The sequence below is a fragment of the Lonchura striata genome, chromosome 19 (genome assembly GCF_046129695.1).
Source record: "Lonchura striata isolate bLonStr1 chromosome 19, bLonStr1.mat, whole genome shotgun sequence".
Taxonomy (NCBI): Eukaryota; Metazoa; Chordata; class Aves; order Passeriformes; family Estrildidae; genus Lonchura; species Lonchura striata.
The window spans coordinates 5,976,031-5,988,493 of NC_134621.1; the positions used below are offsets into that span (position 1 = coordinate 5,976,031).

General features: G+C 44.6%; 1 protein-coding gene across 1 annotated transcript in view; it reads left to right on the forward strand.

The window, feature by feature from the left end:
- Positions 1-259: 259 nt before the first annotated feature.
- The window catches only part of ABCC3 (ATP binding cassette subfamily C member 3), a gene marked incomplete at its 5' end in the record, with an annotated part of 47,384 nt that continues 35,180 nt past the window's right edge, over positions 260-12,463 (forward strand). The window contains one exon of the mRNA XM_021555012.2: positions 260-337. Coding sequence (XP_021410687.2) covers positions 260-337 — 78 coding nt within the window. The remainder of the gene's footprint in view (positions 338-12,463) is intronic.

A 12,463-nucleotide genomic window follows, 5' to 3' on the forward strand; every position in this document is an offset into this window, starting at 1 on the left:
GGGCTCAGGAGCAGAGGAACAGCAGCCCTTCATTGGAGCAGCCCTTGTCCCGTGCGGCGGGCTCCTCCCGCCGCCCGCGGGGCCGGGACCGGGGCGGGGCGGGACCGGGGCGGGGCGGGACCGGGGCGGGCCGGGACCGGGGCGGGCCGGGACCGGGGCGGGCCGGGACCGGGGCGGGGCGGGACCGGGGCGGGGCGGGCCGGGACCGGGGCGGGCCGGGACCGGGGCGGGGCGGGACCGGGGCGGGCCGGGACCGGCTCCTGCCTCCGCCCGGGGCCGGCCGTGCGCCGGCAGCATCTCCGCGGCTATGGAGGCTTTCTGCGGGTCCCGCTTCTGGGTAAGCTTCGTAAGCTTCTCCCTCTCCTCCCTGCCCGGCGGAGGGGCCGGGACGGAGCCGGGACAGCGTCGGGACAGAGCCGGGACAGAGCCGGGACAGAGCCGGGACAGAGCCGCGCCCGCTCCGCCCGGGGCTCCGCGGTCTCCCGGGCCGGGCACGGGCAGTCCGCTCCCGCGGCTGCTGCGGGGAGGGAGGCACCGTCCCGGGGTCCCGGCACCGTCCCTCGGTCCTGGCACCTCCCTCGGTCCTGGCACCTCCCTCGGTCCTGGCACCATCCCGGGGTCCCGGCACCTCCCTCGGTCCCGGCACCATCCCGGGGTCCCGGCACCGTCCCGCGGTCCCGGCACCGTCCCGCGGTCCCGGCACCGTCCCGCGGTCCCGGCACCGTCCCTCGGTCCCGGCACCGTCCCTCGGTCCGGTGCCTCCCGCGGTCCCGGCACCGTCCGTCGGTCCCGGCACCGTCCCGCGGTCCGGTGCCTCCCTCGGTCCCGGGGCCGTCCCTCGGTCCCGGCACCGTCCCTCGGTCCGGTGCCTCCGCTCGGGCAGGAGCAGCACAGAGCCGCTCCGTTCTGTCCGTGCTGCAGCATCTCCACACCAGAGTCAAGCGCCCCTCACAAAGCAGCCGATGCGGCTTTCCCAGCACAGTTCGCAGCCTCCGGACCTCACGGCGATTAACGCAGGGCTCTTCCTTTCCGTTCTAGCGCGTGTTCTGCTCTTCGGAGTCACTGCCATGAAGTGCTCCGTTCAGTGCTTTGGTGCTGCTAGGAGAGGGATGGGTTGGTAGCAGAGCCCCGGCGGCCTGTGGTGACTTCTGTCAGCACTCGGAGCCCTCAGCCCTTTGGAAAGGCTGGCTGCAGCGGGCGCTGGGTTTGTAAGCACAAAAGTTTTGGGAATTGCTGCCATGGTCTGCTCTGATGGTGAGAGTGTGTAAGTCCTGTTGCTGGGTTTCCGGAGGTACAGCGTGGTGTTTGCCTCTCTCCTCTGTAGGCAGACACTCAGACCATGAGAAGCCACGGGGATTGGAGCACATATGCTGAATCTGGAACTGCCCCCCCGGTCAATCAGTTTTTGTGTGTTCCCTTTTTCTTACACCACTTCAGCTCAAGGGAGAGTTCTTTTTCCTAATGAGGAACTGAAATGAAAAGAAATGTCCGAAGTTGCATCACTGCTGGAAAGCTACTACAGGACAGCACACAGTTGTCTCTGAGCCCTTTATGCTGAGTAATCCTCAGACAACTAATTATCTTTCAATATCTGTCTTAATATTATTATTTAAAAGAGGAATTTGGCTCCTAAGCCCCTTGGTTGCATTTCTTTGTTTGTATTTCATTTCCAAGTGCTCTGCACTCTCTCTGCCACAACAGCTGGCAGATAAGCTTGCTCAAACAAGTATTTTCGTGTATTATATTTCTACCATCAACACTTCTAGAACAGGAACAAGCACAAACAGATTGACCCTGCTCCCTGATCCATTGGCTGCCTCCAGAAGCAGGTCTTAGCTTCTCAAGGGAGGCTGGTAGAGAACAGCTCTTGTAGCAGTTTATTGATGTGTTAATGTAAATAGCCAGACAGATTTCCTGGTTTGAAGTATGAAGTATGTGTATCATTCTGTATTCTATGCTGTAGTGTTCCACTCCAGCACCAGCATGGTGCCCCCTGTGCTGCTCTCTGGGGTCTGTGCTCTCTGTGGACTTATTTTCTTTTTTCTTCCACAGGTGCTTGGGGTAGGAATAACTTTCCATCTGTTTAATTGATTTAAAAAGTGGAACTCAACAACTCTGAGAAATTTAACACTGTGACTCCATGACCAGCAGGTTGAACTCAGTGGTTGCCCTATTTTTGGCTGTGTTTTCTGTTAGCAGGAGTGTACACGGTGCACTGATTTTATAGGATATTTTAAGTGATGACCAGGTAGATTACAGTCACCTTGAAGTTTTTTGTTGTACAAATATGTAGAGGCTTCTATCAGAAATCTGCCCACAAAAGTTGGTGTTTCTGTGCACCAAACTAATGAATGGTGTCCAGCTTTGCAGTTCAAAACAAGAACTTGATCAAATGTGAGCCAGTATTAATGTTCATTTTTTCATTAGCTGATGAACTTAGTTAGACTCTCCATTTTTTGTCAAAGAAAATCTAGACATTTTTGGAAGCTGGATGTTGTATTGGTGTCAGTTTTAAAACTATTTAGAGTGAAAGGAAGTATGCTGCTCCAGTTTAAGCAGTTATTTGGAGTTTAAATCAACTACAATACTTTTCTTTTAAAAGGGCATGAGAATAAAACCCAAATAGTTCACAATTAGCTCATGAAAATATTTATCTTGAAATATATCAACTTAAACAGATTATTGATTTATGTTGGATTTTTTGACTTGTTTTTAGGTTTGTTTTTGTTTTTAGTTTTAAGGTTTCAACGAGTTGAGGACATTTTCTCTCATTCTTTTGCTTGTTACCAGGAGAAGGGACTGACCCCCACCTGGCTGTGCCCTCCTGTCAGGGAGTTGTAGAGAGTGAAAATGTTCCTCCTGAACCTCCTTTTCTCCAGGCTGAGCTCTGATTCAGGGTGGGGAATTTTGCTGGAAATTTTGCTGATTGCATTTTTTGTGGTTATTTCTTTGCAGAGGCAAAATAATTTCCTGTTCAACCCATTTCAGAAATAAGAAATGAAAGGGAGCACTGTAGATCACATTAGAAATCTATAAAGGCTTTTTTGGCTTCCAGCTACTGCTTTACCTGTTGAACATGGAATCAGCAAATTGCTAATACAAATGTAGGTTTATTTATATAGAAAAGAGGAACAACTGGAATATTATGTTTTCATAATGCATTATGGAGAATCTCTTCATCTGAAAACTTGGAATCATACTGTCTACTTCAGTTAATATCTACTAGGAGAGTTCCCATGCTAAATGCCTTTGGGGAGGAGATGAATGTGATAGCACATACCCACACAAGGCAGGCTTTAGGTGTGTTCTTCATCAGTGACCATAATTACCTTCAATTTATTGTGTCACATATTTGCTGTGTGATAGTAAGAGTGCTAAACTGGTGTGCCAATTAACATGACCCACAATCGCAGTTTGAGAAGCAGATACTGATGAATTACCACTTTTTTATTGCTTTTTTATTCCACTGTAGTAAAACGTGAGTGGCTTGTTTGAGTGGAGAGCAAAGTGATCTCCTGGGGAGTGTTTGCTACACAAGTGTTTTGGCCTAGTGATTAAAGAGCAGAAACTTGGAAAAAAGCACATTCTGTTGTAGTGGAGAGAAATCTTGTCTTTCTGCAGCTCAGCCTCTCTGAGTACACAATGGCACAGTGGCTGCTGTGAGATCAAAATATTGAGTGCTCAGCACTGACGTTGAGTAATGTTGGGATGAGGGGCACTTGGTCTGCAGACAGGTAAAGTGCCCGGGCTTTAACCAGCAGCTTGTATTTTGGGTGGTGTGTTCTTTTTAACAGCATAAATGGGAAACAAGGGAACAACTGATAGAACATTTCAAAGGGGAGACCACAATTTCTCAGTTCCTTTTGAACCTGCTCAGCTGACATCTCAGTTTCCTCGTTCTCCCTGTGTCTTGGTATCCTGACAGATGTCTTGTTTTTCCCCAGCCCATGTGCAGTGCTGGCTCCTTCTTCATCCAGAGGCTCTTGAGTAATCCAGCAGGAAATTGCAGCAACTCTCAAGAGTAAGCGAGACCTCAGTCTTGGCTTTGTGATAATCCCATACAAAGCACCCTTTTAACCTTTAGGTTTGTGGGTTTTCCTTCACTTGAGTCATTCTGTCAAGTTTTGGTAGACTTGGGCTAAAAGTCATGCTGCTCTTTGAACCAGCAGAGCAGGAAAATGCATTTCCAAAGTGCCACAAGTTTCCCTTCTGCATAACTTCCTCTTTTGCTGCATCATGTTTAATTTATTTGAAGTTGAGGATGACTCAGGATAGCTGTAGTAAGGCAGAAGTATTTATTTCAAGGAATATGACAAATGGTGTATACTCGTAGCATGTGTACAAGTCTATTTAAACCCCTACCACAACTTATGTGGTTTGGCCTTAAATTAATCATAAAACATTTAATTTTAACAATTCCATTATATTTTCAGCTAAATCAATTCCAACAGATGAGTGAAGCAGAAGGTGATGGGAGATCACTGCCAAGGAAGGATCCTGCAGTTGGGTGGTATGATCCAGACTAGCTATTGTTTGTATTTTAGCTTCTAATTCTGCCACCTTGTGCTAAACACAGAGTGTTCCTTGTTTATAGATACTTAAATGTGATATAGATCTCTATATAATCTTTGTTAACTGCATCCAACTTCAGCTGAATCCCACTCCTATAAATCTCTTCACAAATAACTGCATGAGATACCTGTGTTCTTTCTCATGTTAGGTGGGAGATCAAACTAGGTGACTTTAATAGTCCCTTCAGACATCAAATCTGTGAAGTTATGCTCTCTCAAAAGGGTAGCTAGGTTGGCAACATCTTGAACTTAAAATCAATTAAGTACTCAAGCTCCAATGCTCTGAGATTTTCAGATTTTTGACATGAGTTGAATGGAAGCTGCTGCTAATTGACTGGGGCCAGAGAATCAAAATGTCAGAAGCAGGATAAATATAAATATTTAACTTTGGATTTAGAGTATTAACCAGGACCTGATACCTTTCATCTGTGTGTAAATGGCAAGACTGTGTAGTCAAATAGCCTGGATTTGACACTCTTTAGGAAAGACAAAGTATGGATCTGAGTTATGAGCAAAATTTGATACCACTGAAAGCTGCCAGTATCAAGCGAGTCCTTTGGTGACATTGTCAATTAATGAAACTCATCAGCTTTCAACACAACTGTTCTTCCCTGGCCCATTTTAGCTTATGTGACAGAGCTGGTAGCTGTGATGTCTGGGACTTTGGAATACTATAAAGTTTGCCTCCTGAAAAGAAATTATACTGGAACTCAATCCGAGTTGCATGAGGAGCCCCTTAAAATGTAGCTAAAATTTAATCACTGTACTTAGGAATATAAAGCATTTTGAGATGTGCCTCACCTACCTGGTAGGCAAATTGCTGTTTCATGGGAGAGATAATAATTTCCTTTCAACATGTGCAAATTTGTAATGTATTAAAATAAGGAGACTATTAGTGTTTGAATTCTTTTTTTTTTAATTTTAAGAAAATTATTTTGAAAAGCATGTTAAGTGAGGTCTTTGATTTTTCCCAGTAAGCTCCTATTTGATTTGTCTTCTGATCCCTCGTTGATTGTGATGGGCCATTATCCACTTGCAAATTCCTTGGCTGAGCTTGTGGAGAGCAGAGTGGCCATGAGACAGAGATCTTCCTGGGAGTGTGCCCAGGCTTTTGAACAGCCAACAGCCCTGATCCATGCTGGGCCTATGTGAGCTGGCATTTTGTCCCTGGGCTAATCTCGTGGTAGCGTGACAGGTGAAGTCAGTGCAATAAAATTTAGATAATTTACAGTAATGTCACATGCCAGTGTCACAAAGCCCTGAATTAGAACAATAATGAAGGAGATGGAGAAGATAAACTGTTTCATAGGAGTTGTTTCAAAAGTCAAAAGTCAGTTTCAGAAATAATAATTTCTTTTTTCTCTCTGAAACTGAGAATGCATTTCACATTTGTGCAATTAAAGATTCTCTCCTCTTCCCCCAGTTGAACAATTTTTATTCTAGAATATCTTCCAACTGGTCTCAGAGCAGCACTGGTGGCAATTTTTCTGTGACAATCCTTTTTATTAGTAGTATACATTAGCCCAACTGGACGGGCTAGCTTAAAATGGCATTACAGTGGAACTGCAGCTGTTTGTGCTTTTCCTGTGTCTTCAATTGGGCTACATTTATGGTGATCCTTAAATTAACTGAATTCCTTTAACTGAAAGGAGATGGGATGGCTTAAATCAAGTATATCCCCCCCCCCCCAGTCATTATCACACTGGTCTGCAACAGGGTACCCCACTCCTTTAGTGGTGCTTGCACAAGGCTGTAGGAAAAGCCATCAATGATGCCAATAACAGGAAGTTTTCTCTCCAACAGTATGTAGCTGTGGTCAATTTTAAAAGACAGTGGGAAACTTTCTTGTGTAGGAACAATTTTGTTTCATTTTCTTCTCAATCCTGCTTTTGATTCTCGAGCATTTTTGCCTGTATGATTGCAGCGTGCCCTCCCCTCCACAAGTAAAAAATGTCCCTCTGCCCAAGCAAGAGGGACTGAGTGTTACTGAAACAGCTGAAATAGATGGATTTTACTTTTACTTTAGGTGTATGTTGTCTTAGATCCATGTATATCGTGTGGTCTCCTTCACTATCTCCCTGAGGCTACAGGTGCTTTTCTGAAAAAAAAAAAACATTACCTGGGCTCCCATGGCTGTGGGGAATATGAACCTGCCTTTTTTCATCCTGTCTTGTTTTTGTACCTGACAGCAAAGAAGCTCTGAACTTCTAATCCTAAAACTCAAAAACTGAAAAGAGAATAAAAAAGGAAATTACTGCCTAGCACTGCTGTCTAGTTCTCAAGTACATGGTGTGGTTAGTGGCATTTGTATCATAAAACTTCAGCTTGAGCAAAACCTGTGACAAGTTGCTCCACAATTGTAAACTAATTCCTATAGGCTCTGGCCGTGTGCCAGGCCTATTTGATTCTTTAATATAACCCTCTAATGATCCTTTTATTGCTGGAAAAGAAAGTTCAGCTTCCTGCCCAGTGTCCTTCACTTATGCAGAGAATTGGTGCAGTGTGCTTTGTAGAACAGAAGGATCCCATTTCTGGTTATTAACTGTGTGGTTCATGTAGGAGTTTTATGTCCCTCAACCCCGCCTTCTTTCTGAGCAGTGTTGCTGCGGTGGAGGATGTTGTTACCTCTTACCAGGTGGGGGAAAGGTTGTTCTGTAATCCTGAGAAAGATTCGAGTTGTGCAGCAGCCACTCTGGGTTAATGAAGCATCCAGCTCCTTATGGAATGGTGACGCTGTTGCTTTGGTGCTCTGAAAAGCCCATTTGAAACTGGCACTTCTGCAGGTGTGGAGCTGTACTTGCTGGCATTTCTGCTCTAAAATTACTATTAGAGTTGGTCCCAAAGAGTTTATTAACAAGGACCTAGCAGAGGAGATGGACAGCAGGTAGAAATGGGAGGTGAGACATGAAGAGGCTGAGCTGAAGCTTGTACTGTAGCCAGGACTGAGCCCTGGTAGTTCTTAGTGTTGCAGTTCAGATCCACTCTCATTCCTGGGAGGAGGCAATGTGGTAGAGACAAGAGAAAGACATCCTATTTATTTCTTTCCTTTCCTTTCGCTTTTTTTCCTTTTATTTATTTTCTTTTCCCCAGGCTGTGCAAGTGAAAGTCTGTGGCTGGGTATTGACCAGACCTAAGGGCAAAAGAAGGGCAGGAAGAGTCTGCTTTGCATTTTAATTCCCATTAACAGTTTGTTCTATGTTAGAAACCATTCCTGTGTTAATGTAACACTGGGAAGCATTGTTACTTCCAGTTACTCACTCCCCTATCTTCCACACTGGATGTGTACCTTCCTGGCCAGCTTTCCAGTTTGGTTGTTAATCTTCCATAACATGCAAACTAGAGATGACTGACACGGAATCACTGATAGGGTTTGTGTTGGCCTTGGGTAAGGTGTGAATGACTTCAGCCTAATGGCCTTCACCTTCCAGCAGATAAACGTTGGGTTTGTGTTTCCTGTGCTTCTCACCATTCTTTTGGAGCTGTAGAAATTTAAAGAGAAATATGTATTAATGTGTCCATTTAAAGGAGAGAACTGCTTAACACTGCAGAGATGCTGTAAGTCTTCCCTAGGGTTTGGATGCTCTCTATTACTGTTTGAGGAACATTACTGCAGCATCAATGATGCCTCAAGATTTTAGCTTTTATATTTTTCAGATCCTGTACTGCATTAGTATATAACTCTGAACTCTCTTCACAGTTTGGTCAGACAAAACAATCCTTCCAGGCCTGAGATCCAAGGACACCCTCTGCTTCAGCCCCAGAAAAGAATAAACAAAAGTGAATGTGGGGGGGAAAGGGGGGGAACAAACTGGGGGACTGTGACTTCATTACCCAAAGCAGTAATTGGAGGATTAACCCCTGATACGCAGATAGACCAAATTTATTACTGTCTGAAGAACTCATAATCCTCATCCATCTTGGGTGTGGCCTCTGCAAGGCTCCTGCACTGCCAGGATGTACCTGTTGAAGACCTTTAACAAATACCTACATTATTCTCTTAACTCTGTCTAGCCTCTGTTCTAGGTAGCCACTCCACGGCATCATTTTCAACAATTATTTTTACTGCTGGGTAAAGCCAGTGTGAGGCAGCTTTGTTTTAAGCTTCTGTAATGGAGTAGGAGTTGATTTAGACTTAAACTCAGGACCAAAACTCCAGCTGGTCTTTTTCAGCAGGCTTCTTCAGCATCATCTGGGGATTTTGGGAAAGGAACAGACAGGAATTTCCCTGTCTCTGTTTTGCAGCTGAGTTCTAGGCTTTCTGTTTGTTCTTTAAATGCTCTATTGGATTATGTGCAGGAAGCCCAAGATACGTGGCACTGAACTTTTATTTCTTTTAAAGAAACCAGTTTCAAGGATGGCTTTTTCAATAGCAAATAGTTCTTTTCCAGAGGGGAGAACGTAATAGAAAGTATGAAGTATTAGAGCAGATTTAATGCTGCTCAGAGCCTCCCCTGTTGAATACCTTCCTGTAATTGAAGATCATGTATTTAAAACCAGTCATTTAAATGTAAGTCCTACTGCCAAGATTGCCCTTAATACAAGAACTGTGTTTATCTAAAGACAGATGGGAGTGAAGTGTGTGAGTGAAAGCTGTGGCAAGGGCCCCTGTCAATGATATCCTTAAGTGATCAGGAGAAAGTCCCACTAATTTGTAAGTTTTAAACTCCAAGAGACACCTTTTCTGCTGTGAAGCTGTAACAAGCATCTCTAATCTTTCCTCATGAGTGTTCCCATTGTATTTTAGTACTAGAGGATTAAGTAAATTGTGTGCCCAGGGAGTTCAGTGTAGTGGGCTGGTGATTTCTGCAGTATTGTATCTCACCAGCAGAGCCTCCAGCATCCTGCATCCAAGGGAATGCTGCTGCATTTGGGAGTCAGGAGAAGGCACAGAGCATGGTGAGTGTGGATTAGTAATAGGTAATGGTTGTTATCCTCAGCACTTGCTTGTGGGTAAGTGGGACAACAGCAGCACATGGGATAATGGCAGTGCTGACTGGCATGGATGTGCTGGCTCTCGCGTTTTCCCTGGGAATGAGTTTTGTGACATTTGCTGCTGAGTACTTCCCCTTGTGAGGGGGGAATGCCTGTTGCTGGGTCACCACAGCCCTGGTTCACAGAGCTGCCTGCAGAGTCTTCTCAGTGGGCTGTCACTGAAGGGCAGAACTGTGATGTCCAGGGCAAGGTGAGCAGCTCTCAGGAGAGCACAGAGCCACGAGCCAAGGAGCAGGGGTGCTCCCCAACATCGGTGTGTTAGACCTCTTTCAGCAGCAAATCCAGAGAAAACCCTCACACCCAGACAGTCCAAGGTGGGTATTTTCACCCCCAGCCAGAACAGGACACAAGAAGCATTGCAACTCGTTCTCTTTCCCAGGACAGAGTTCAGAAAGACAAAGGCAGATGAAAGCAGGAGCCTTGAGGACAGGAGGCCAGGAGCTGGTGTCTCCCTTCAGCCGTTGCTCCTTGTGTTTGTTCTCCAGGGTGGAGTTCAGTAACTTTACTGCTGTACTGAATATCTAACAAAAGTTGGCTCACTCAGGAGAGATTGTATTGAGCCTTTGTGTCATATTCTTACTCAAAATGAGTTGTTTAGGATTGGAGTGGATGCTGGAACACACACTGTCAGTGTGGTGATTTATAAAGGCGTTAAGTGGAACTTCCAGCTCCATGAAGACAGATCCTGCCTGATGAAAAACACAACTTGAAGATTCCCTGATTTAAAAGTAATACTAATAATTCATTGTAGAGTCCTTGTTACATTTAACATATCATCATATATAGTTTAACCCCAGCCAGCAGCTGCTCACTAATCCCTTCCACCTCCCTGATGGGATGGGAGAAGACTTGGGGAAAAAAGTAAATCCCATGGGTTGAGAAAAGAACAGTTTAATAATTGAAATAAAATATAATAATAATAATAACATAATTGTAATACAAAGAGAGACAACCAAAAAAGAGACAAACAGAGCAATGTATCCGCTACTAGGGAGAAAATAAATAAAAGTATATTTTAAAAAATAAATACTTAAGAACTCTATCCCAGGACACATAGCAACATTAGTCCAGTCCAGTCTGGTCTCAGGGAGAGCAAGTTACTTGTATAGAATTCAATTACTTATGTGCTTTAGGCACTATGTCTTCTGATAGGGACCCCTCTCCTATTCAGGATGGGAGGAGTCTGTTCTCAGAGCAGAAGCAGATCCTTACAGAAACAGATCTTTTCCAGGAAAAGATTTTTCTGATCTAGGATAGAATTGGGCCTGGAAAACCAAGAAGCCAGTAGTCAGTCCTGTTTCCTTGACCACAGGTCTCTCCTTCAGCCCACATCCCTGTTCCCATGTGCTGTGAAGTAGTAGATTCTTGTTGGCCATCACATGGATACTGCTTCCTGTAGTTCCACATAATTTTGGAAAGGTTCCACTTTTATTCTCAGGGATAATTCTACCAAATCTCAAAATTCCACCTTTTTTTTTTTTTTTTCTTTTTTTTTTTTTTTTAGGGACAGAATTTTTGTTTTCTGGCCAGCTACATTTTTACATTCAGAAGTGCAAACCTTTGCTTTGTTTAAATAAGAGTAAATGAAAACCTTCCAATGGCTTGGCAGCCCTGCAGTCTGTGTCTTGGATACAATAGGCAGCTTGTGTTCAGTTCAGAAGTTAATGGACGTCTGGGGCAGTTTCTGCTTTGCTGTCAGGCAGAAAGCTGTTCATGGACATTTTGGTCTTATAGGAAAGGTTTAAATTAAAAAGGGAGGGGAGGGCCCTCTCAATATCTTCTCCCTTAAACAGTGTCTTTGTTTTATTCTGAGCTTCAGTTATTGCTATTCTTCCTCTGCTTTCCTTTTCTAGGACTTTTTCCAATAAGCGAAAGCAACACAATTGCAAACTTGCTCAAGACATTGCTAAACCACATGTAATGTAAAGAGGAAATTAGTATTTTGTTGAATAAATGAGCGTAGATAAGGTCCTACTTGGGAACTAAAGAGCTCCAAGCTTCTACAGGGCATCTCCTGCCCCAGGCAGGGTAGGTGTTAGAGGAGCTTATTATGTTAGAGATGCTGAAATGTTTTGATGATGATCCAAAAAATAGGTGCTCTTTAAATGCTATCATCCATTCTGGTGCCAGAGACCTGCTTGCTGGAGGTAAACACAAAAATAGTTTGAATGTGGGGCTGGAGTTTTGTTTTGTTTTGATCTTGTGTTTAAATTGCTGTGTAATTGCCCCTGTGTTGTTGATTTGTGGCTGAAGGTTGCCTGAAGTCTGGACAAACCTGTTGAGGAAATTTGGGCTGTTTTTATTCTGCTGACCCATGATGGATGCCTGAGTGCCTCCAAAAAAAAAGTGATTTCTTGGCTGGAGAGGCACCAGCTGCGCAAAGGACGCAGCTCAAATGTGGAGCTGGTGGATTTGTGCCAACCTTCACAGTGCCAAAGCTGGAGCACTGAATGACAAATGTGTCACAGCTCAGCCAAACTGTCCTGCACCCAGCCAAGGCTTTGTAGTCTCATTGCACTTAAACAAGCTCATTTTGTGGACAGGTTCGGAGGTGCACATGCCTTCTGACAGATCATCAGTGAAATAGATTCTCTGCAGATTGTGGCTCTTCAGTTCTCCTAAAATCAACCACCGCTTTCAGTATTCAATCTCTTTCGTGTTGGTAAACAAAAGCAGGACTGGAAATACTTTGAGAAATTGATTTTCAGAGCAGTCTGTCGCATGGGTTGAGAAGTGGCTCCGTGTAACTGAAACACTTCTGCAGAGAGCTCACACCCAAAAATAATTAAGTAAATTGTTGTAGTGCAGAGATAAGGCATATTTGAACCAAGGATATCTTAGTTTTATCATCATCTTGTTAATGACAGTACAACAAAGTCATTTTACGTTCCCTGCAAGTA